The sequence below is a fragment of the Aspergillus welwitschiae genome (assembly GCF_003344945.1).
Source record: "Aspergillus welwitschiae strain CBS 139.54b unplaced genomic scaffold BDQ94scaffold_2, whole genome shotgun sequence".
Lineage (NCBI taxonomy): Eukaryota > Fungi > Ascomycota > Eurotiomycetes > Eurotiales > Aspergillaceae > Aspergillus > Aspergillus welwitschiae.
In genome coordinates, this window is record NW_020798696.1 from 846,948 (window position 1) to 870,898 (window position 23,951).

Here is a 23,951-nt window from a genome sequence, read left to right on the forward strand (position 1 = left end):
GTGGCGTGAAGGTAAGGCATCTTCTCCCCCGGTTGACTCGCTAAATTTGACGGACTGAAGTGAATCTGACTGGATTCTAGTCTAATCTCATATACAGTTGCCCCTCTGCTGTGGCACACTGGTGACCCCCCGACAAAGAGAACACAACATCCCCTGCCTCTGTCCTCGGACAGTCACGGCTGTTTCTTCCTCCACGCTCTTTTCGTCTTCTAAATCGCCTCGCGTGATATTTCAGACTCGTGTATGACCGCATAATCTTCGGTGTCCTGGGCTTCTTTCGCTTTCGCTTCCGCTAATTTCGCTCTTTCTGCCTTGATTTGGGGTAGCGATTATTGGGAGTTTAGCATCGGATTTTTATTTCCCTACCTCATTATGGCGGCACTTGTTGATGACAGGATTCCGCCGGAGATGGACGACGCAGCTTCCCAGTTTCGCCCGCGGAGACATGACGATGACGATGATGCTTCCGGAGACGACGATGTAGAGAGCACAACTAGTGCTCAGGCAGCCGACAACAAGAATCATCAGGGGCATTTTGAGGAGGAGAAGGAACTCCCGCCACATGCATGCGCGTGAGTATATCGTGGCGTTTGCTCTGTTACATCTTGACTGACTTGGAGCTCTTCCACAGGTATTGCGGCATTCATAACCCGAGCAGCGTAGTCAAGTGCCTGGCCTGCAGCAAGTGGTTCTGCAGCGCCCGCGGTAACACCTCGTCCTCCCATATTGTCAATCACCTCGTTCGGGCCCGCCACAAGGAAGTTCAGTTGCATCCGGCCTCATCGCTTGGGGATACGATATTGGAATGCTACAATTGCGGGACTAAGAACGTGTTCCTGCTTGGATTCATTCCGGCCAAGTCTGACACGGTCGTCGTATTGCTATGCCGTCAACCATGCGCCGCTATGCCATCTTCTAAGGATATGAACTGGGATACCTCCCGCTGGCAACCGTTGATTGAAGACCGTTCGTTCTTGCCATGGCTGGTTGCTGCGCCGTCCGACCAGGAACAGCTCCGCGCTCGCCACCTCAGTCCGCAGTTGATTGCTAAGCTGGAAGAGATGTGGAAGGAAAATTCTCAAGCGACTTTCTCGGATTTGGAGAAGGCCACGGCTGTGGACGATGAGCCAGCACCTGTGCTTCTGCGTTATGATGATGCTTTCCAGTATCAGAACATTTTTGGGCCTTTGGTCAAGATCGAGGCCGACTATGACCGCAAGTTGAAGGAATCCCAATCGCAGGATGGACTGATCGTGCGCTGGGACCTTGGTCTCAACAACAAGCATCTGGCTAGCTTCATTTTGCCTAAGCTTGAACTTGGCGATGTTAAATTGGCCGTGGGAGATGAAATGCGCCTCAAGTATACCGGCGAACTGCGGCCCAAATGGGAAGGAGTTGGATATGTCATTAAAATTCCGAACAACCAGTCCGATGAAGTGACGATTGAGTTGCGCGCAAAGGGTGATCATAAGTCTGTGCCTACAGAGTGCACGCACAATTTCACAGCTGACTACGTCTGGAAGTCTACATCATTTGATCGTATGCAGCTGGCTATGAAAACATTTGCCGTGGATGAGATGAGTGTGTCTGGTTACATTTTCCATCGCCTTCTCGGACACGAAGTCGCAGCCGCGCCGATGAAGACCCAAATGCCGAAGAAGTTCAGCGTTCCGGGACTTCCAGAACTCAACGGTAGTCAGATTAACGCTGTGAAGAGCGTGCTGCAGAGACCATTGAGTTTGATTCAAGGACCTCCGGGAACAGGAAAGACTGTGACCTCGGCTACGATCATCTACCATCTTGCGAAGATCAACGGTGGTCAGGTGTTGGTGTGCGCCCCCTCGAACGTTGCGGTTGACCAACTTTGTGAGCGTATCCATCGGACAGGTCTGAAGACTGTGCGTGTGACAGCTAAATCGCGAGAGGACGTTGAATCGCCGGTTGGCTTCTTGTCCTTGCACGAACAAGTCCGCATCAACGATACCAACATCGAACTCATTAAGCTCAATCAGCTCAAGGCCGAGCTTGGAGAGTTGTCCAGTCAAGATGAGAAACGACTGAAACAGCTAACCCGCTCGGCGGAGCGCGAGATCTTGAATAACGCCGACGTTATCTGCTGTACTTGCGTTGGTGCTGGTGATCCTCGTCTGGCGAAGCTCAAGTTCCGTACCGTCCTGATTGACGAATCGACCCAGTCGGCTGAGCCAGAATGTATGATTCCCTTGGTTCTCGGATGCAAGCAAGTAGTCCTTGTCGGCGATCACCAGCAGCTGGGACCTGTCATCATGAACAAGAAGGCAGCCAAGGCTGGTCTTAACCAGTCACTCTTTGAACGTCTCGTTATTCTTGGCTGCTCCCCTATTCGTCTTAACGTTCAGTACCGTATGCACCCGTGCCTGTCGGAGTTCCCGTCGAACATGTTCTATGAAGGTTCTCTACAGAACGGTATCTCTTCGTTTGAGCGTCTCCGCCGTGATGTCGACTTCCCCTGGCCCATTGCCGATAACCCTATGATGTTCTGGTCGAACCTGGGTAACGAGGAGATTTCGGCGTCCGGAACCTCTTACCTTAACCGCACTGAAGCCACGAACGTGGAGAAAATTGTCACCCGCTTCTTCAAAGCTGGAGTGCAGCCCCAGGACATTGGTATCATCACTCCTTATGAGGGTCAGCGCAGCTACATTGTTAGCTCTATGCAAGCTAATGGCACCTTTAAGAAAGAGCATTACAAGGAGATCGAGGTGGCTTCGGTCGATGCCTTCCAGGGTCGTGAGAAGGACTTCATTATCCTTTCTTGTGTGCGTTCCAACGACCACCAGGGTATTGGTTTCTTAAGTGATCCTCGCCGTCTCAACGTCGCTCTCACTCGTGCCAAGTATGGCCTGGCCATCCTTGGAAACCCGAAGGTCTTGTCGAAGCATCCTTTGTGGAACTGTCTCCTGCAGCATTTCAAGGAAAGGCACTGCCTGGTTGAGGGACCCTTGTCTAACCTGCAAGAGTCTTTGATCCAATTCAGCCGACCTAAGCAGGCATACCGGGGTCCCCAGCGGTTCCAGATGGCCTACAACCATGCTTCTAATGTTACCAGCGGGTTGATGAATGGAAGGAACGGTCAGCGCAATGACTTCCATGACACTGGCTCAGTGGTTGGTTACATCCCCGATGATGTCTCTTCCGTCCACTCCTCTGCCCTGGGTGGGGTTGGCATACCCTCTGGTTATCCTCCCATGTTCCAGAATTTCGCGGACGCGTGGCCCGCTCTTCCCGGAGCCCGTCGGGCCAATGGTAACCGTATGAAGGGAGCACCTAGCATTGCCGGAGAATCTGTGGCAGCCACCGAGTCCGATGTTACTGGAAGCATCATTGATGGGAAGAGCGTCGACCAAGGTGGTGTCAGCCTTGCTGGCTTGAGCATCAACGATATGGGCAAGCAGCCCAGTCTCAGTCAGTCCGATCGGCTGAAGCGCTACGTGGAATCCGGAGGCCGGGAGCCTTACAAGCCCGGAGTTCCCGATAACGGCAGCATTTTTGGCGGAAGCTCTGCTAGCATTCGTGTCACTCGTGGTGTGCCAGGCCACATTCACGATGACGATGATACGCGCAGTGTTTCGACTGCATTCGCCAGTCAGGTTGGGGGCAACTATGATTGATCGGGGAGCACTTGTACCCTTCGCGGTTTAGAGCGGGCCCAGTTGCTTGCAGCCTTTCCCGAAGCTCGGGGGACAACCGTCCGTCGAATCATCAGGTCACTCCAACATGAATTGATTCCTGGGGATTCTGCTCGACGTCATCCATGTCACCATTAGGCATGAGACATCTGTAAGATTCAGGGAAGCGTTGGCGAGAGCCATCCCTCAACCATCTGGTGGGAAGTGAGGCATTCCTCGGATTCTTTCGCATTGCTTTTATCCATATGGAACGATGCCAGTCTACAGGAGCTACGTACGGTTACCTATCATCTAGACAAGTGATTCTCTCCAGTCAGATGACAGCATAGAACGCTCTGCGATATGGCATGCAATGGCAGCGATTATCCCGTGTACATGGCCCATTATCGATATGGTTTGTCGCCATCGACTATTTCCAATGGGAAAGGAGTCAGTGGTATGTCCCGGCAATTTTTCTGGCTTACGGCTGCACTCGGGTTCGACTTCATTCGAGGAAGCTGGTGAGTTCCAGCATTTTCGCGGACAGCTGGAAGAGGGTGGCTCATCACCGATGATGCTACACATTTCTATTTGTTGCCAATCCTGGTTTACCCGATACTATTTTAAAATCCTATGACTGCCTATTTTCTGTTTTGTTCTTCTTGCCCATTTCTTACTTTCGTCCTTCTCGCGTGTTCTGTGGCATTGCTATGGCGAAGCAGTAATTCTCTCTGGATTTTCGCAACTGAGGACCAGGAGGATGATTCCCCGAACACCGCCTGCCCAGTGTGTCTGTTTACGCGGATGTCTCGGACTTGGTGAGCCATGGCAATGCCGTATGTCGACTCGAATCGAGCTGTTTAGTCCCGCATCCCAATCAAACTACTGTCGTTCGTTGACCACACCGCCTCGTAGCTTCACCATGATACGTCTCAGTATGCGAGCCAAGTTGAGGATCGTCTGCAGGATGAGTAGGCATCCGCATATCTCGCATCCTTAGCAGCTGTCTGGCAGTTATTTGTAAATTGATGATGGCGGATACGGCCGCCGGTCGACCTTCGCCGAAGGATCCGCACATTCGATAGAAGACTCCGCCACGATCTTGTCTAGAATATCCGGTAGTAACCTGCATTCATTCTTCATCTAGTGGTGCTGTCAAGAGCAGCACGCGCGAATTAGAGCCAGGTAGCTGCAGGAGATGCATTTTAGGCACTACTCATTCACTGAAGGAAGACCTCTAAGCCACACGCGCATCCATCCCATCATTTCACGGAGACACCGGCCGTCTCGTTTGTGGAGAAGAAGGAAAGAAAGAGGGTGGGGGGGTTACAAGATCACTGAAGGATGCTTTAACTACTGGTCCATGCAGATCTCTCTCGGAGTGACAAGGATGGTCTTGCATACATCGTGGCGGGCGCTGCGCCACTGGCTGGGGAAGATCCGTCCTCTCACAAAAGGCGATCAGAACCCCTTCCCCTCATACGTCTGATGATGCTATTTTTAAGAAATGAAGATGCCTACGACGATCTGATATCGAAGGATTTGGTTTTATGATAATCACTCCCGTTTAGATGTGACGTAGACGATAAGTTCCTTTTTTTGTGGTTCGCGATTGTGGCCGTGCTTTGCAGGCAACAATACCAACAATAACCAACACCGACTAACAATTAACAACAATAACAAACAGTCTCAGCTTGATATGCGCGCCGGCTAACTAGGTTAGTAGTTTTAATTTGCTGGCAAACTAAACGAGGCAGGGAGCGATTCGCCCCGTCCAGGCATCTTGGGCGTGAATTGTCGCCTATGCAAGGGATGGGCGGCAGATATCTTGACGTTGACACGGGAAGGGCGATTGTCACGACAGGGATCAAGAGGGAGGGTGAGGAAAAGATCTATCTCTTCGATCAGCAGTATGCAGCTTAAGCATTACTACTGGTTAGAATGTATGATCTCTTGCCTGTCAGACGTGGGAAGATCCCGTCCGAGTGGATCAGGGTTGGCATACTTGGTACAAACAACCCTGTCAGTAAGCAGTAGAACTATTCTTTTTCCTTTCCTTTTCTGTTTTGCTTTTTGACATTAGCGTGGAAGGCAGGTAAAGCGTCTCAGCCTTCATTATTATTATTATTTTTCTCTCATTGCCTCGTGTTGGGAATTGGTTTTCCGAGGATTTCATTTGCCTTGGGCCCAGAGCGCTTAAGCAGGTTCTTTGCCTGACGGAACGCCGGGCTTGGGATTGGGCAAGAAACGCTACCGGAGTTATGCTTGCTGGGTACCTAAGGTACCTATCACCTACCAGTAGATACCTCTTTCCTCCACCTGCCACGCAGGAGTGATAGAAGGTATACTACGCTCTACGTTGTGATGTATACACTAGAAACCCGAAGAATGAACCAAAAACCCCCTCCTCCAAACACAGCAACAACCGGCATGTCCGAGGGGTTTGTAAGGCAGATCCCATGACTTCCGAGACGCCACAGTGGGAATTACCGAAACCGGCAATGTGGCTGGGGGGAAAGGCAGACCACGTGCTGGAGAGCCCTGATTGGCAGGCAGCAATGAGGCATGCAACCCGACGGGGATTGTGGCGGATGGGGCCTTGTCGAAGCTGAGCAAAGAAATTAAGGGAAGTAAAGAGAGAAGCCGACCTCTGGTAGATCCTAGTAATAGCATAGGAAGGAGTTAAGTTATCTGGTTGCCTGCCTAGCATGACTCACTAGTCGCAGCCTAAAGACCTTTCAAAGTTTTTGCCATCCATGCCGCAGTCAATCCATCGTGATTCGGCGCCCATCAAGGCTTGACTGATACATAGTACAAGACACATACGGCGTTGTCTCCGATCACACCACGTGTGCAGGCATGAATACTGGAGTCCTTCAAAAGAGTCCTAATCTGGGTTTTAAAAATAAATTGGAAGCTTGTTGCTGTTGCTGTTGCTGTTGGATTCTACGTACCAGTAACTGGGATTATTAATGTCATATAAATAAACCAACATCGACCGATCTTCTCTGTCATTCTCCTCTTTTTACAGATAAATTGCCCTCCCCAACCACTGCGACCTTCCCTTTTCAGTGGCGGATCCGCCAAGACATTTCCCAACTGGCCACATCGTATCACGTGCGCGTGTCGCTAGATGCCTTGTTTTCCGTCCTGAAAAATTTGGCAATCCGTCCTTCCGAACTGAGCAAACAACCATCCATCGCCCAGTGCCACCCGACGCGCATTGAGCTCGACGATCAAGCTAATATCAACTCCCTTTCCCTCCCATCTCCTCACCTGCTGCACTTGACCTTTCTTCATCTTTACCACCGTCTACCTATCTTCTATTCTCCGCCTCGTTTTCCGAACGCCACCAGGGCCAACCCCCTTCGCAATTGACGGCGGGGTTGTAGCTGCGCTATGGGTGACGGCTCTGATTATCCTAGTCCACGAAGTGAAGGTCCCGGTGGACCTACCTCTGTTCTCGTCACTGTTCAAGACTCGCTTTCTCCAGCTCCTAAGATGAACGACCAACTGTCTCCGAACTTCATGGAAGGGACGCGCCCGCGACTGTCGGTGAGAAGAGCGCGGGATCCGCCCAAGAACACTGCCGGTCAAATCTACTGCGACCATCCCGAGTGCCAGCACTCGCCCCCAACATTTCGCCGTCCGTGCGAATGGAAGTAAGTTCACCCTCATTATTGTGATTTAAAAAAAAAAAAAAAATTAGAAAAAAAGAAAAAAGACAAATCTACAAAATCCCCGAATCAAAAAAAAGCTAACGGTTTGCCACTTCAGCAAACACATGGACAAACACGACCGTCCGTACAAGTGCATGGAACCCGGCTGCGACAAGATTCAAGGTTTTACATACTCTGGCGGTCTGCTGAGGCATCAGCGCGAGGTGCATAAGAAGAACATCAATGCCAAGAAACCCTTGATGTGTCCGTACGCCGACTGCAATCGCAGCACAGGGAACGGATTTACGCGTCAGGAAAACTTGAAGGAGCACCTTCGCCGCCGCCACATGCACACTGAGAACGGACATGCGTCCGAGCTGCCCATCGCCCCGTCGCCCGATCTGGATGGCACCACGTCTCTTGCGACGGCATCCGCAGCCTTGAAGAGGAAGCGCGAATCTCTCGGAGATGATCCGGCCACTCTCGAGCTTCCTGAGGAGGAAGAGAATGGGGTGGATCTTCGCAATGAATTGAAGAGGCTGCGTCGTGAGGTCCAGGAAAAGGACCGCCGACTGGAGGAGTTGGAACGCATCGTGGCTGGACTACAGCAGGCGATTCCTCAGACCGCGACGTCACAGGGCTAGCTGGATGCGCAGGATCAAGTTTTCGACGAGTGGTATTGATTCATCGCTCTTTCACTTTCTTATCATTTGTTGCTTTTCCCTGTTTCGTGCTACTTTGGCTCTCCCCTTTCGCTTTGCCTACCTCCCCCTTCTTTTCTTTTCTTCTCTGGTTCAGAGTCATTTCACTTCATTCTCATGGTTTGCTGTATGAAATTTGCATTCAAAGGGCGTTCAAATTATGCAAATTATGGGCCATGGTTGATTTCGCGAAATTTGTCTACAACATCTACGGGTGGTTCATATGGGTCGGTCTACATCTCGGAACGCATGGATAAGATCAGGCAGCTCTGAAGATGATGGCGTTTGCTCGAGGTCGTTGATACAGACCAGGTGGTGTTTTTTTATTCTGATTTATCCTTGTGATTCTTACCCTTTGTCTCTTTCCCTATATCATTTCCTCCTCCATCTCCTTATTACCTATTATTCCCTGAAATATACCCAGGCGTTTTCACCCCGTTTCTTTTGTTGCCTCTGACCTTTCCATAATCTTGTCTCTTCAGTTGTGCCTTAAATCCTCCGATGCAAACGTAGCTGTCGATCCTGGGATGCGTAGTCCCTCCACCACGTCAGTGGGGTGAAATCATAAAATACGGCTCTCATCTATCTACCTGTCTGTCTTGACGGCAAGCTGGATGCCGCCAAGGGCTCCATTCGTAGTGAAATTGTAATAAAGACCGGCACATACATTCCTGGACACATGCATGGCCTGGTCCTCAGATTCTACTCGATCACGATCTCCTCCGTCTAGCCTAGGCAGGCAGACAGGCAGGCAGGTATCTATTGGCCTTGCATCCAAGGCTACCACCCCCATCATCCATTCATCCTTCCATCCCACTCCCGACTCCATTATTACCAAGCAAGTAACCGCAAGGCTAATAAGCACTCAAAATTACTCACCACGTATAACATATGACACATACCTCACGATCATCCTTCCTTCCTTCCATCCTTTCGTCCTTCTCACCACCTAACCAGCTAGCTAGCCAGCCATGTACAGCAGTAGTCCAGGTAACAAACAAGCCCCATACTAGTGAGTCTCAGTAGTTAGTCGTCGTCGTCACCCACTTCCTCATCTCCCCCCCCTTACATAGTACATAAGGTCCAGCCAGCCCCAACGTGGCTCCCTTCCAGGAAGGACACAGACACTATAGTACCCGGTCTAGATTACTGCGCGTGACTCTTCCGTGACTCATACTTTTGGGGTCTCGGTAGTAAGCACTCACTCTCGGTGGATATCTACTCCTGGACTAGCTTGTTGACTGGGTAGTTGGGTAGGTGCTTATCTGGGATGACTCAGGGAGGTAGCTCGGATTTCATGTGCTTGTTGCTCTGCTGGGTTTTTGGTTGGTTGGTTGGTTGTTAGCCTTGTGGATGGAGATAGTACTATGTCTGAACTTTAGGGGTAAGTTGTTGGTGTGAGAGAGCTAGCTGGTAGGGGGTATACTACGGTTGTGGTGAGGGTATAGATTACTGACTGGTGATTGGTTGTATGCATGCGCTGGGTAGTAGTAGTATACTCCGTCGGGTCTGTGGAGGATGCGATGTGTTGCGGTGTTGGTGCTGGGTGACGAGGGCATGCTTTAATTAACCTGAGGATCTACGGCCGTAAAATGAGACAGATGCGCTATGTAGAAGGATAGCTGAACTGATGGCTTATGGATGTCGCGCCGGATTCGGCGGTTATGTACTGTTAGGGATAGGCGCTGTGGTAGCGCGTAGGGATCCTGAGGTGGTATCGGTCGGGACTAAATTGGGGTAGCGCTTAGAGGTGGGTCTGAGAGGGCCGTGTGCAAAAGTAAATTGCTTTAGATATATCCATAGCATGTGATGGCAATGGTGAGAAGGAGGCTGATATTCAAGACTTTGGATGCCTGGTGCTGAAGGCAGCACCACATAGTACGAGTTGAGCTAGGTAATGCGGTGAATGATTGCTGTCTCCTATTTTTAATACTGAGCCGTATTATATCAATTAGTCAGTGTGGCCGAGTGGTTAAGGCGATAGACTAGAAATCTATTGGGTTCGCCCGCACAGGTTCGAGTCCTGTCGCTGACGTTTTTTGCTTTCGATAAGTTCAGCCGGGGAAATCAATTGTTCGGTTTCCTCCAATATAACCTTTTGGCTTTTATTTTTGCTTTCTTATATTCGCGTGGGTACGATGGGGAGCAGCGACTAGCTTATGTTTAGATATCTCACTTCAAAGCTTGACGAGATATAGCTGCATTGTCGTCCAGGTCTTCGCGGAAGGGAACTCTGTCTGGCATGAAACCTCAGTCATCGGCTTTCTATTTGGGGGTAGAATCTCGCCAGTGATACGATGGGCCATGGTAGTCAGCGCGTTTAGCAGGTCTGGCTGTGTTGTAGAAGCGGGTATCTTGTAATGTGCAGGGTTTATCTGGATTGTATTGTTTTGTTGGTGATTTGCTATGAACCCGGCTGTTTCGGAATAAGAGCGTTAACGCGGAATTTTCGGTGACCTATGCATCAACAATAATGGCAGCCTCCCTGAGAAGCCTATCTGTATGTGTCACTTTGCAAGGGCCAGCCTTGAACCGCACTAAGGTTGCACGAGAGGTACTTGTATGGCCTCTGGCCTGAAAACATCTTCGATGCGTGCTGACTCTACACACATGACTGGCTTTGATTACCTGTAAATATGGTCAGCTGCAAAGCACACAGTATGCAGTATATCTTCTGGTAAAGCTGTTAGTTCATCTGACTTGCATGTTGTTGTGTTCGCGATATAGGCAATCTCTTGAGGTCAAGCGCGGGACCTTTCTGCTGAAGCTATAAGCTAGAACAGAAAGTCCAGTATACTACAAGTCTTTATAGCTCACAGCTCAGCATGGAATAGGTAGGAGCTTGGTAGACTTCCCTGTAACTCCCGGATCGGGCGTAAGCTTATAAGGACCTCGTAGTTATCTTCCGCTATGCTATGAAGTCAATAGTACTCGCCCGCAACGTCACGGCCCGACTGGTGAATGACGATGGTCTGTACTTCAGGTCCACGGGACAAGTAACTCAGAGATTGATCTGATATGATCTGGCAGACCAATGGGAATGCTCAGCTGGGCGAGATGTTGAAACAATCGCGAAAATCCACTTCTTGCTCCTGTCCAATGGGGACGTGTCGAAAGTACGCGTTAAAAACTTTGTATTCACCTCATCCTGACATCTATACGCGTCTTGCGCGGTCTGTATTGTTGTTGTTAGTATGTATGACTTCATGCCGTGCTAGTGGAGGCTGCTATGGCACAGTCGTCTCGGGCTGAGGTTCGATGGCTGTTCTATGGGTGGAAAATAGGGGATAGGAGCTCTGAAAGGCTTCAAAAACTTCAAATGTCCCTGATTCGAAAGCTACCTAATAATCTGGAGAAAGAACGACGGCAATACGTTAAAGAATCGCTGGCATCCCTCCCTGATCGGGAAGGCGCGGGCATTGCCCACAGCATGCTACCGGAAGCAGCTCTTCGTGCGTTCCTGCCGCATGTAATTGCTTCTTTTATCCGGCAGCTGGAGATCATAAGGTTGACATATCGATTATTTTCATCCGAGTGCGATAAACAACATTCGTACCTATGAGAACGATTTGCTCTCTGCAACTGCAACCGTATCATTCTGGTATACGTGTTGGTAGTTTAGCAACTCCTCTTGCACCAGTCACTTTAATCAGGTTGTTTATACGGATCGATAGGTATGAATGCATCAATCATAGGGCCGGCAATCCAGAGTCATACATCGATGACTGATTAGGGCAAAGCTCTGAAAGTAATCCGAACTATATTGAAACCTACGACGTCTGGCACTCATGTCGTTCTCGCGGTGGTGAGGCAATGGTGTCCAAGCAGTTTTGAGGGAAGAGTCCATAGTCTGTTGGCTCTGGATACCGAGGATTGCAGGCATTCTTTGGGACTTAGATCCACCACCGACAATTGGGCAGTGATTGGATTGCAATTTTCCGATGTCCGACGCAGAGAACGTACGCTATGTTAGAGTTGAGATCCGCTGGAATTGTCTTGCTTGCCCCAGATTACCAGGGGGGTACAGAAGAAGATCCCTAAAGAAGGGGAGCTGGAGTTCTGCATGCTAGTCAAGGCAGGACAATGAAACAAGTCAGCATGAAAACTCCTTGATTGTGGCATCCTTCATTCGCACAGTACGGTCTCCCTGTGAATGAACGACATCGACAACTGCCCGCTAGAAGAACAGGCTATCGGCAAACTCCTTCGATGACAAAACGACTATGCGGCCTGGTTGTGTCGATGGGTATAGATCTGGGTCGAGAGGAACCAAAAAAAAAAAAAAAAAAAAACCAAAAAATAAACGTCAGCGACAGGACTCGAACCTGTGCGGGCGAACCCAATAGATTTCTAGTCTATCGCCTTAACCACTCGGCCACACTGACTGTTGCTTGTTTTGGACGCCATTATTTTCATACATGTCTAAAATGACACAGCTGTACATGTACTGACCTTAGGTTGCACATCTCCCATGCTATAGCCCCTACCAAGCGCGATATGAGAGTACTCGGTGGCAGGTTTAGCATTATTCACCGGTTTCGTTGTCTGATGTGTCGGGAATAAGTGTTTCAAGTGACAGTGGAGGTCATCAAAAAGAAGGCAACTTTCTGGCAGTTATTAAAGGGGTTTCTTCATGATCTTCATACCAAAATTACTTTGCCAGTATGCACAAGTTGCAGTCCTGTCTCCGTGGATTATTACCTTCTGCGTAGTCAATTCCCCGCAAGGTCCACTCCTCCGGGTGATTGTGGCTGACAAGGATTGGAACCAAAAAAGAACAAAAAAAGATCGTCAGCGACAGGACTCGAACCTGTGCGGGCGAACCCAATAGATTTCTAGTCTATCGCCTTAACCACTCGGCCACACTGACTTGTGATGTTGTTTTGTTCAGGATTCTTGTATCATGTTAGGAATGGATATCTTCGAGATAGCTTTCCCCATGTTGCATTCTGATGGGGTTATTTTGATGGTGCGGGTAGTGACGGGTACACATGGGAAGAGTTGTACCGGACCAAAATGTTTCTCATCATCGGAGTATTTGCAGCACATTGTAGTGAATGCTACTAGGCAACTTCTGTGACCCCCGATGACAGCTTGAATGAATATGTGCTCTGTCAGTGCTAGTACTACTAGGGTCGGCGTTGTTTCAGTGTCTCTCCAGTACACGGGCACAGCAGATTATATATCCTGGCAACGCCTTCCAATGATGTCCCGCAAATGGCATCCGCTGAATGACACGACAATAAACATATCAGTACCACTAGTATCACCTACGATTGAATCTACGCAGTGAACCCGCCCATGGCAATGTCGCACACAAGAAGAACGAATTTGAAAGAATCCCATAAAATCCTACCGAGTGACAAGGTGGTGGTATTAGAGTGCACCAACCGAGATCCAGCCACCGTAGATCAGTCGCAGACCAGACTGTCATAGTTGACTGAAATTTAGTATTCTCGATGCCTGCTGGGGCAAGTATTTAACCAGAAAACGTCAAAATCGAGGCAGAATGGGTAGTCATATCCTCTATTTCCTGAGACGAGAGCCCGGTCGTGTATACATCATCTCGACAACATAATCCTCACCTTATCATTAGCAGCTCAGGAGTTCCCCAGTCGCTGGTTGCAAAGTTTACTATCGATCCACGGGATATTCCCCCCCTTCCCAACACCCAAGCCTCCTTTCCGGGTGATACAGGAACATAAAGCAAAAGAGGCACAAAGTATTGTTTACATTAAGCCTCACAGAAGAGCCCAGCAATTGTCCAGTCGGAGACATCCTTGTGACTATAGAACCGAGCAAGCCAACTGCTACTTAGAGCGTCGCCATTTCTGGCATAGAGATACGTCGAGAAGCAACAAAAGCCGGACGAGTCGGGAAGAATCTCCGGCGGAGTGAACCAATATCGAACCTGTCCGAGGACTATGCCCCTTCTGGTAAGCTGGCATTATCCGAAAATACGAGATTGTGAGCAAAGAAAGTGCACTGGCTTCGGAAGCCTACAAAGAGATAAGGAAGAAACCAACTTGTCACACAATGAAAGTGAAAGAGAAACAAGACAAACACATGACGAGATGGCCTACAATGGTTGGAGTAGAATCCCTCCGCCTCCCCTAACGACTAGGCCCAATTCACTGAAATTTGACCCAGTCCCACTTTATAAGGGACGGTCCCCTCCTCCTCCTCCCCGAATCACTTCACATCTTCAAGCTTTTATTTCCCTAGCAGAGCCCGAAATAGTCATTGGTTTTCTATAACTGAATTTGGGCTGTGCTGTGCACGCAAGCCCCCGCGAAAACAATGGCTCAACCATGTCATCCGGCGGAGCTTCCCATGTCCCATAGCGCCAACGCCCAGTACACTGCAACTCAAGAGTACAGCTCGGGGAAATCCCACCTGCAGCCTTCAGTATACACGTGGTCGACTCTCGAGGATGTGAACTCACACCATTGTGACTCTGATAACCCTGCTGTGCATCAATTCCCAGAGGGGGAGTTTGTTCCGTCTGGTTTCTTTGACAAGGTCAACATAAGTCTCTTCAAAAATACAAACTCTCCAGGTGGCGATTGGAGATACGAGAAGCGCAGACAGGTCCATCAAATACTTCCCTTCCTACACCTGGGACCCTGGAGTTGCCTCGCGGACAGAGGTTGGCTTAATCAGGAGGGATTCACCCTGCTCCTAGGCATCCGACATAGTCGATTGGCCAAGGCAGGTCTTCTCTCCGGCAGCAAGGCAGCCGCGGCGCTTGATATAATGACAACTTCTGTTGATTATCGAGACAATCAAGAACTCATTGGCATGCTTCCTAGTGTAATTCGCTGCATCAACGAACACATCGCTTCCTCGGCTCCCCTTGGCCTGAGCCAGAGCACCGAGAAGAAGGTTCTCGTATTTTGTGAAACAGGCAACCATTCGTCGGCTGTGGTGGTGATGGCCTATTTGATGGTGATGCTCAATATCAGTCCAATGAAGGCCATGGACCTGGTCCAGTCGCAGCGATTAAGCATAATCGTGGACGAGCCGGCGTCGCAGTTACTGTTGGCATTTGAGGCCATCATCATGGCCAAACGGGATGTCGAAAGAGTGCGCCGAGCCAGCATCTTGGATACATCGTCTTCCTCGAAGAAGCGAACCAATAGCCAAGATACCGATGACATGGATATTGATGAGATTGGGACTTTGGACCCGGAGAGAAAGCCGTTGGCACCGTTTCAGGATCGTTCGGCCGACTGAAATCTAATGTTATTATCCGCTAGTAGTTGCCATAGGAGATAGACAGATCTAGCCTGGTAGCAGGCGATGAGTTAGAGAGTAAGGGTGGGAAATAGCAGTCTTCCATTTTTCCTTCTCGCGATTTCACGCATGATGTGCTTGTAATCAGATACCATACCGAGATGGAAGGCGCCGTGCTTTTATTGCCTCGTAAAGTCAACATCTGGCCCCAGAATCCAAGGAAAAATACAAAGTCGCATGTAAAGGCCATCGATATATATGTCTCATTTCTATTCGTCTTCTTTTCCGGATTTCTCCCTGAGAAGTTCATCACGCAGAGCAGCTGCTGTGAAGCCGAGTGAAGGCGCGCCTTCAGCCCGTCAACTATGAAATAGCATTCACTGCCCTGCTCAATGCCACTACTTCTGCCTTCACCTTCACCTCCCCACTCCATGAACTGATACATCAGATTGATGACACTTTAGCATCTCATCGTTATTCCACAGGGACTTTACATATCTCTAGCAATGTTTACTCCATTTTCACCCAAGAGCACCATGCAACTTCGAAGCAGCATTCGTCCACCGAAGCGCTTCAACCAAGACCAGTTCTACAGTCCATGTACACAGAAATCTTTACGTGCACCACAAAATCAAGAAAACCAGGACTGCATTCATAGCACTCAGTTCGATCCCAACCTACCTCCGGCAGCGTTTCCGACGCTAGATCATTCGTCTCCCCTCAGCCTACGCAATAAAGAAACGGAAAATTGGAATGAGCAAGAGGAAGACCCCTCCAAGCGCCCCAGGAAGCAGGAGAAAGGTGATGAAAAGACCGAGGACAAGCGTGTGGGGGAGGCAAATACAGGCGTACAGATCAGACCCTTAGAATCAGGAGAAAATTGTTTCTTAAGCAATGGGGACCTTAACCCAGTCTACAGGAGAAATATGACCATTCTTGCTGATATTGGCCGGGAGTCGTCAATTGAAAGATATCTAATGGACAGCGATGTGGATGAGATCATGGCCGATGCCCCTGGCGAGGAGAATATAGAGGTACGTCGAGCATAAACGGCTTTCCCCCCCTTCTTTCATCTTCTAACCACCAATCTCCTAACAAAATTTTATTTTACATAGACTTCTTCGGCACCACCTCCTTCCCGACCACGAGAATGGGGCGACCTTTCCCCAAGAATTCAAGTTGAGATCATCGACAATATGCTCCAAGAATTCAACTGGCCAACCGTATGCCATTTACTGGGGCTAACGGTAGGGGAGCGTGAGGAAATTCAGCAGAATATTCGCCAGTGGGATCAGCAAGCTAGGAAGGAAGATCTACAATTGGAAGATATGAGAGAAAGGCAACTGAGGGCACTCCTGCGAGTCGACAATACTATACGTGGACATAATCGTGTTCCTCACCAGGGTATCTTCAGCAAAATCTCTCGTCAGATTTCCGGCAAACTACAGGATAATCTCAACTCGGACATTTTATTATGCCAGGCAAGTGAGCTGCTAGATGCCGAATTGTTTCTGCGCACGCGTGGACTCGACCGCAAGTATGCAGGAGAATGGGGTAATGGTACGTCTGCTTGGCAGGCACTCGAAGACCATGACATTGAGCCGTGTCTAGATGGTGACCAGAGAACCCAGCAACGCGTTGTGGACAGTGCAACGATTAATGCAGATGTACCGGCAGGGGAGGATACAAACATCAATGTGCCTGACCCGAATGATAACTGCACGTTACAGGCGGAAATAATGGCGGCATACTGTCCGAACTCTGAGAGGAACAAGTACCTACACAAGTTCCGTTTTAACAAGCCCCGGCAATGCCACAAAGATAGTCAACCCAGACAAAAGGTAGTGTATCATGACCCTCGCGGGAGTGAACCGTGTCGCCTGAGTGTTGGCGCGGAGAAAGCTGCTCATGTTTGTGATATGAGATGGAGATATTCCAAACTGGCATTGAAACCCTGGGAGATGCCTCTGACGAGTCTCTCCATTAACGAGCCACGACCACTCCTTGGAACGTTTTATAATAGCCACGGCAACAAAACCAACGCCAGGAATTCTCATAATGCAGCCTTCGTTCCTCCGACCAGGTTTTCTTATGAAAACATAACCGACAGGCGTGCAGCCGAAACCGCCTTTTCTTCGAGGCTTGACCCACGACACGGAACTTCAGCATCGGAAGTACGTAAAGGGATACCTCCCAAGCCAAGCAGTGACAACACGTATATTACATTATCCGATTCAGGGAGAGCCTCTAGCCCCATTATCTGGACCCCCAAAGCCACCCCAGACACAGCAGTATCTACCACAAGCTCAGAGTGTCTTCCCACAGATGAGAACAAACAATCACCACGTGTAAGCAGAGCATTGCAGCCCCCACTGGAAGCAAGGAAGGACCTCAGAGAATCAGTCGACGAGGATTCTGGTCATGAGGTGCCAAGCGAAGACCCGAGGCCTGGAACACCCCCGAAACGTTCAGTTGAACCATCAGTCTCCAAAGAAGACATAGTGCACGCACCGGATAAAACGAGCGATGGGGATGACAACAGTGAGGATAGCCACGACGACGACGACTATGATGAGGTCGTACTTCTACCTGTATAGCCGCTCATAAGAATTTCTAGTGAGGACGCAAATTACGACGGAAGATCGAGTGTGCCCGTCCCCAGAGCAATGGTACCTGAATCAGACTGACCAGAAGATCTAGAATTTGCTAGGAGTAGACCCTTGCTGATGAAGACTCCTCACCACTTACCTTGCCCATATTTCCCGGTGTGCTCCTTCATCATCAAATGTAATTTGCACGCAGCAAAGAGTATTATCGACCGTAGTGAATAACTGGCCGCAAAAATGGATCTGAGCTACATCATACAACCTAGATCTTTGAATTTCTCCGTCCGAAAGGACATATCTCTATTACTGGTTTTCTTAGGTTTGTAGCCGCTCCCAGCGGATTAAGGCTTTCACATTTTTAAGCCGACGACTGCGAGCCCATCGAGAGTGATATTGTTGGCGATGGAAGTCCAAGATTGGCAACTACAAGTAGCCAGAAGCACGCGAGGTCAAGGAGAGCCCAGGACAGCACTCACTTCAAAATAATTGTGGATCTGGGGTGCGCAAGACAAAGCCAGGACACGCCGCGTGGTTTTATTCCACGACTCACGGGAGATCTCCTTGCTCATTCTCCGTCTCTTCACTTCTTCATCTTTGCACTCCCCATCTCATTTATCTAGGTATGCGGCCTATAGCCCATTAGGTTCAGGATTCATGATCCATGTCAGCGACCCCTCAATGACCTCCAGGTAAGAGCGTCTCGAGGACAAAACCTTGCTCATCGGGTACTGCCATTACTCTTCACTTCGAAGAGGCCTGCTGACCTTGTCCTCGGCCTGCTAGGTTTATTTCTTCGGATATGGTCGGCACAAGGGCAACTCTTCTCAATTCGAAAAAGCATACCTAATCAGTTTACAGGTGGCAAAGAATCCAATACGTGAAAGGCAGGAGCTGGGGTGGAACCATTACTTGATTTCAAGCCATTTGAGCCAGCAATCATGGCCCACTCCTACAAGCGGATGAACGGGTCATTGACATCAAGCGAGAGATGCAGTCGACAAGAGCCACTACTTCGAAGTGCCGAGCTGACAACAGGCCTCCAACTGAGCCCAGCCAAAAATTTATCTAGCCCCGAATGCTATTGAGACAGGAGGAAGGATAGCCAATTGGGGCTTGTGACCGAGGCCTGATTAAAGGAGTATTGCACCGTGATAATAGCCTGCCAGGAGAGAGGCGAGATGCTACCGGAGTATGCACAATTCCTCTGAAATCGTGTATCCACCAGAGCCCTCGCAGAATCAGAGGATTCTTCTCGGCGGTGTCATACCTGAGTTGTTAGGCTGGCTGTGCCCTTCTCTGTGGGTTCACTTCTCGGCAAACTTACTGAGCGTACATAATACCTACAAGGCCCAGATGATCAGGTGCTCAGTTTCAAGTAAGAGTGTGTACGAAGGTACTTGTATCCACAAGAAAGTTGATGGTACTTGAACCGATAACCTTAATCACCGCGACGCCACATGACGCTGGCCTAACAATGGGGATATTATCTGCAACGGGCAATAAACCTGTTTTGCTCGGCTGGACGACTTGGTTATTCGACAACAGTGGTGGCCTACGTACGCTGGAGCCCTCCACCCTAGGATCTAACAGCCACCAGCACCTATGATCTCAGTTCGGAGATAGATCTGGCGATAGTCTCCCAGTTTCTGGATACTTTTGGGAGGCCTATAAAGGTAGTTTAAAGCACCGAGAAAACGGGTCCATAGTGGGCATAAGGTCATCCCCTACTGATCAAAATCGAGATAGGTGGGTCTGTCAAGATCGAGTTGTGCGGTTTACGTTGAGTGCCCGGCCATTGTTTGCCTGGTATCCTTAATGGTATCACGTTGTTTTCGACTTGAACGATAAATCACTGCACCATACATAAGGACATTCATCTGCTTCTCTACGATTCCAATACCTTAGTCCACTCCCTAGAGGGTTGCATAAGCTGAAATAGCCGCGTTGGCACCCAGAATGCTCACCACTTCGTTTGATTGTGTTGTGCTGGATGGCACCGTCGTGACGGCCGCCGATGTTGGTCGGTATGACATCGGAATTAAGGATGGCAAGATTGCTATACTTGCTCCTGCGCGGTCCCTGGCTATAGCTCGCGCATCTCGAGTTATTGACGCCGAGGGTGCATATGTTATGGTATGTTCGATCCAAACAGTTTGCGCAGCGATGATTTCGATTTGCTGACAATTCACTACTAGCCAGGCGGCATTGATGCCCATGTCCACTTGGCTGAACCGCGAGGCCAGGGTCAAGCGTCCGATACTTTCACAACAGGAAGCCGCTCCGCCATTGCTGGTGGTACAACAAGCATTATCGCATTTGCTCCCCAGGATAAATCTGATCCATCTTTAGTCAAGGCGCTGGAAAAGGCGCAAAAGAAAGCCGACAATGCTGCATACTGTGATTATTCTCTTCACCTTATGATTTCAAACCCAAGCAGAGAGGTTCTCGACGAGTTTTCCATACTTCGCGAACGCGGCGTGTCCTCAGCCAAAATTTTCATGACCTACGAGTCTCTACAACTACGTGACAGCCAGGTCATGGATGTCTTGATGCAAGGCCGCATCGATGGAGTAACCATACTAGTCCATGCTGAAAACGGCGACATGCTCACCTGGATGACCGAGCAGCTTGAGAGACGCATGTTAACTGAACCAAAATACCATGCCGCCTCGCGACCCCAAATCCTAGAATGTGAAGCTACCAGCCGAGCCATATCTCTGAGCCAACTCATCGAAACACCAATTCTTATCGTCCACGTTTCCTCCCCAGTAGCCGCAAGCACCATCCGCACCGCCCAGACAAGCGGATGGCCTATTTTCGCTGAGACATGCCCGCAATATCTATTTCTGACCAGGAAAGACCTCGAAAAGCTCGGTTTCGAGGGCGCCAAATGCATATGTTCACCTCCACCACGCGAGGGTGAAGACGACCTAGAAAATATCTGGACAGGGCTGCAGAATGGGACATTCACGATCCTCTCTTCTGACCACAGCCCATACGTTTACGACGACGATGTCAACGGAAAGAAGATAGCCGTCACCGGCGAGGAACCTCTAGGCCGTTTCCGAAACGTCCCTAATGGCTGCCCGGGAGTTGAAACGCGCCTGCCCTTAGTTTGGAACTCCAACCGACTCACACCTCAGAAGTTCGTTGAAGTCGCGAGCACCAATCCGGCCAAATTGTACGGACTTTATCCGCAGAAAGGCTCGATCATCCCGGGTATATCCGATGCGGATCTCACGATCTGGTATCCTTCTGCTCAGGAGCCATTCCCTATTACGAATTCTGCTTTACATCACAATGTGGACTATACGCCGTATGAAGGGCACATGATAACCCAGTGGCCGCGATATACACTGCTGCGTGGGGAGGTCGTCTGGGATCGAGATAATGGAGGCGTTGTAGGCAGGAAGGGCTACGGGAAGTTTTTGAAGAGAGGGCGCAGTGCGTTTTGCCGTGAGCAGTCCGAGTTAGATTTTACGAGGTTTTAGTTTTTGCCTCTTAGAGTTAGAGGACTTATGGGGATAGTATGAAGATCACCCACTTACAGAGATGGACATTTGCCTAGTACAGTCAACTTTATAATATACGGGTAGTTAATATTGACCTAAAAAACAGCGAAGTGGTATTGAGATTCAGGCTCTAATCATAATTACAAGCTATGTTCGGACAGCTCTATATAATACCCAGCTACCACCACCAATTTAAGTTCAGAACCAATTCATGGATTCATTGACGGCCAAAATGACCCCGAGCATTTTAAACCTGACTTTCAATGCTTCAAGCCACCCATCGATCACTGGGTCTCGCTTGACCATATCGTACTTAGTAGAACGTTCGCCGCGACAGGCACTACATTGCTGCCCATTGATCTTCTCAAAACTGGAATACACGATGTACACCATATTAAGCAGAGAGAAATGTGTCTGGCAATGTGCTGCCAAGTCTTCCAGCTCGTCGCACAGCATATGCGAACTCTGCAAAAGACACCCGTATATGGATAGGGACTTGAGCGAGCTTGGGAGAGTCTCCCACAGAGGAGAAACCGGGACATGTGTGCCGGGATGAAAAGGCATTAGATTAACCATCGGCATTTTTAGGGTTTCCAGGACAGGAAAGTCACACAGGGGCCCGAAGTATGCTGGCTGGGGATACTCCAGATCGTGAAAGAGGGCCATGTTGCCACTGCACTCATAAGATATCATAGTAAGGTGCCGCAGCGTGGAGCGGGCTTCGTAAAGAGGAGCATACACGCAGTTAGGATTCCAGTGGTAAGCAGGACTGTGCGGGTCATTATAGAAATGATGTGTTGACTCCTCGAGCGCCCATGTGAAGGATTCGAGCTTTGAACACCCCGAGAGGAGGCGTGGCAATTGAGTGATGGTTTTATCACACTGTTCGATATCAATATGGGTTATTCCGCAGCTGAAGTCGCGAGGGAGAGCTTGCTTATTATTCTCAGTGAGCTGCCTAACACGTATACATCTCAGGGAAGGGATCCGAAGAAATGGTGTTAGCTGACTCAGGGGTATACCTGACCGCTTATGATGCCACTGTAAGTGAGCTTCGTTGATAGTGAGATGGGTCAAGCGGGGGAGGATCCCTGATCCGGGTTTTGCTGCCCCATGGATGACGCTGCCAAAATAAGGCGTCGCAGAGGTGTAGTTTAGTCCAGACACGCGTTCCTCGCATGGCAAATAAACAGAAAGACGCCGTAGATTCTTGAGCTGAAGCAATAGCAGGGCGAACCAGGGATTTCTCAGGGGCTGGCGAGAATCGAGTTTTTCGTCAGAATCAAGGGCCTTTTGCCAACACAGGATTGTCTGTCTGGTCACCGGATGGGGAGCAAGGAGTCTAGCCAATCTGTTTCTTGAAGAGCTCGTGACGGCTTGAGTTGTGGAGAACCCTGGTGTGCGAGTGGGAGCAACACCAGTGAGCGGACGAAACCAGCAAGGACTGGGTGTTCACTAAGGGCATAAGGGAGACATCGGCCAGGAGGGCGGCTCTTGCGCGTTACCGGGGCAGATGGCCAGTAGAAATTGGTGTTAGACTCCTGGTATTCTCCCGAAATCATGATCTCGCGGTAAAGCTCCGGGGTGAAAGTGGAATGATATGATTTTGAGACGAGAACCAGCTGGTATAAATCTTGGGTGCGCAGATGTCGGCCGATTCGTATATGCAGTTCGAGGGGCAATCGATCCATGATGCCTGAGCGTAGTCTATCTTGCGAAGAGTTGTTATTTCTTGCTTAGCTTGATTTCAGCGGGGCCTGCACTGAAATGAGCGAGCCGGAAGTTGAAGGGTTTAATGTTGTCCCTCAGTATCTTATATGTTGTAGCATGGATATGTGGAGGAAGCTCAGGTATCAAAGTCCACAGGAGTCCTTTGTATGTGGTATGCAATATTGATTGGAAGGCCCCTAGAGGATTCTATTGGATTAGTAGGAAACTGTCATTCAATGCAGTGACATCTCAGAAGGGCATCATGCCGCCATAAAGAGCAGATTGGAATATCCCTGATAGTATCCCAGCACTCATGGTGCTACAGAACTTCCATTTATGACAGAGAACAAATCAGTCTCAAAGATATACAAAGGAGACCTAAGAACTCCTTTCATGGTCCGGTGGTGTTCTTCATTTGTATGTTGAGGATACCGGCTTTCAGCCATGGTGGCAAATCCTTTGGAGTTCCCCATGGAAGACATCTCCCGCTCCTATCTTAGGAAGTGACAGGTGTAGTCCCTTCTAAGAGAAGCGATTTAGAGCTTAGCAAAGGGCGTCGAAGAACGTCAGCACCACGGCGTGGATTTCTTTCTGCATCAGGACAAAGAAGACATTTTGATGCTTGGAATGTTCCGATGCAAGGCAACGAAGGCGTCACTGGGGGAAGGAAAGAGGGTATAGGGTATGTTGGCTGTGCTTTGAAAGCAACTTGCACTTCACACAGCCATGCATGATTTAGATTGTTTATGTGCCGGGAAAATTCACAGATATGCACTGCTCTTTCGGGCCCTCCAGAACTAATTTTGCATACAACAGCACCACGATGCATTGTCAAATAACGATTCATTGTTAGAATGATCAGTGAGGCCCACAAGTACCT

At 49.4% G+C, this 23,951-nt stretch overlaps 7 protein-coding genes and 3 non-coding genes across 10 annotated transcripts; 7 read left to right on the forward strand and 3 right to left on the reverse strand.

Annotated features, from left to right (window-relative positions):
* Positions 1–372: 372 nt before the first annotated feature.
* BDQ94DRAFT_156487 (putative regulator of nonsense transcripts) lies at positions 373–3,650 on the forward strand (the record flags this gene model as incomplete). The annotated part of the gene is made up of 8 exons (XM_026768627.1): positions 373–572; positions 632–1,253; positions 1,284–1,622; positions 1,728–1,829; positions 1,926–1,967; positions 2,004–2,126; positions 2,157–2,339; positions 2,379–3,650. The coding sequence occupies 8 exons, from the start codon at positions 373–375 to the stop codon at positions 3,648–3,650; spliced, it is 2,883 nt and encodes a 960-aa protein (XP_026631618.1).
* Positions 3,651–4,924: 1,274 nt separating this feature from the next.
* BDQ94DRAFT_134256 (uncharacterized protein) lies at positions 4,925–6,302 on the forward strand. The gene has a single exon (XM_026764433.1). It carries the CDS (start codon positions 5,560–5,562, stop codon positions 5,722–5,724), a length of 165 nt encoding a protein of 54 aa, XP_026631619.1. The 5' UTR covers positions 4,925–5,559; the 3' UTR covers positions 5,725–6,302.
* Positions 6,303–6,604: 302 nt separating this feature from the next.
* On the forward strand, positions 6,605–8,592 carry BDQ94DRAFT_134257 (putative C2H2 transcription factor). Its single transcript, XM_026764434.1, has 2 exons — positions 6,605–7,309; positions 7,425–8,592. The coding sequence occupies exons 1-2, from the start codon at positions 7,047–7,049 to the stop codon at positions 7,948–7,950; spliced, it is 789 nt and encodes a 262-aa protein (XP_026631620.1). The 5' UTR covers positions 6,605–7,046; the 3' UTR covers positions 7,951–8,592.
* A 1,369-nt stretch (positions 8,593–9,961) lies between these two features.
* BDQ94DRAFT_t19 lies at positions 9,962–10,042 on the forward strand. Its single transcript has one exon. It is a non-coding gene; the product is annotated as a tRNA-Ser (tRNA).
* Positions 10,043–12,311: 2,269 nt separating this feature from the next.
* On the reverse strand, positions 12,312–12,392 carry BDQ94DRAFT_t23. Its single transcript has one exon. It is a non-coding gene; the product is annotated as a tRNA-Ser (tRNA).
* Positions 12,393–12,796: 404 nt separating this feature from the next.
* Positions 12,797–12,877, reverse strand: BDQ94DRAFT_t22. The gene has a single exon. It is a non-coding gene; the product is annotated as a tRNA-Ser (tRNA).
* A 1,430-nt stretch (positions 12,878–14,307) lies between these two features.
* BDQ94DRAFT_165717 (dual specificity protein phosphatase family protein) lies at positions 14,308–15,243 on the forward strand (the record flags this gene model as incomplete). The annotated part of the gene is made up of 1 exon (XM_026770381.1): positions 14,308–15,243. One exon carries the CDS (start codon positions 14,308–14,310, stop codon positions 15,241–15,243), a length of 936 nt encoding a protein of 311 aa, XP_026631621.1.
* Positions 15,244–15,779: 536 nt separating this feature from the next.
* Positions 15,780–17,840, forward strand: BDQ94DRAFT_156488 (uncharacterized protein; the record flags this gene model as incomplete). The annotated part of the gene is made up of 2 exons (XM_026768628.1): positions 15,780–16,277; positions 16,359–17,840. 2 exons carry the CDS (start codon positions 15,780–15,782, stop codon positions 17,838–17,840), a joined length of 1,980 nt encoding a protein of 659 aa, XP_026631622.1.
* A 1,965-nt stretch (positions 17,841–19,805) lies between these two features.
* Positions 19,806–21,340, forward strand: BDQ94DRAFT_165719 (hydantoinase/dihydropyrimidinase family protein; the record flags this gene model as incomplete). The annotated part of the gene is made up of 2 exons (XM_026770382.1): positions 19,806–19,982; positions 20,045–21,340. 2 exons carry the CDS (start codon positions 19,806–19,808, stop codon positions 21,338–21,340), a joined length of 1,473 nt encoding a protein of 490 aa, XP_026631623.1.
* Positions 21,341–21,489: 149 nt separating this feature from the next.
* On the reverse strand, positions 21,490–23,131 carry BDQ94DRAFT_179643 (uncharacterized protein). Its single transcript, XM_026773435.1, has 2 exons — positions 22,778–23,131; positions 21,490–22,712 (listed from the first exon to the last, which is right to left on the reverse strand). The coding sequence occupies exons 1-2, from the start codon at positions 23,050–23,052 to the stop codon at positions 21,560–21,562; spliced, it is 1,428 nt and encodes a 475-aa protein (XP_026631624.1). The 5' UTR covers positions 23,053–23,131; the 3' UTR covers positions 21,490–21,559.
* Between the last annotated feature and the right edge of the window lie 820 nt (positions 23,132–23,951).

Coding starts and splice junctions, on each gene's coding strand:
- BDQ94DRAFT_134256 (XM_026764433.1), top strand. CDS start 5,560: ATGCAGCTTAAGCATTACTACTGGTTAGAATGTATGATCTCTTGCCTG.
- BDQ94DRAFT_134257 (XM_026764434.1), top strand. CDS start 7,047: ATGGGTGACGGCTCTGATTATCCTAGTCCACGAAGTGAAGGTCCCGGT. Junction 7,310..7,424: donor CGCCGTCCGTGCGAATGGAA/GTAAGTTCACCC, acceptor TTGCCACTTCAG/CAAACACATGGACAAACACG.
- BDQ94DRAFT_179643 (XM_026773435.1), bottom strand. CDS start 23,052: ATGGATCGATTGCCCCTCGAACTGCATATACGAATCGGCCGACATCTG. Junction 22,713..22,777: donor GGTTTCGTCCGCTCACTGGT/GTTGCTCCCACT, acceptor TTCAAGAAACAG/ATTGGCTAGACTCCTTGCTC.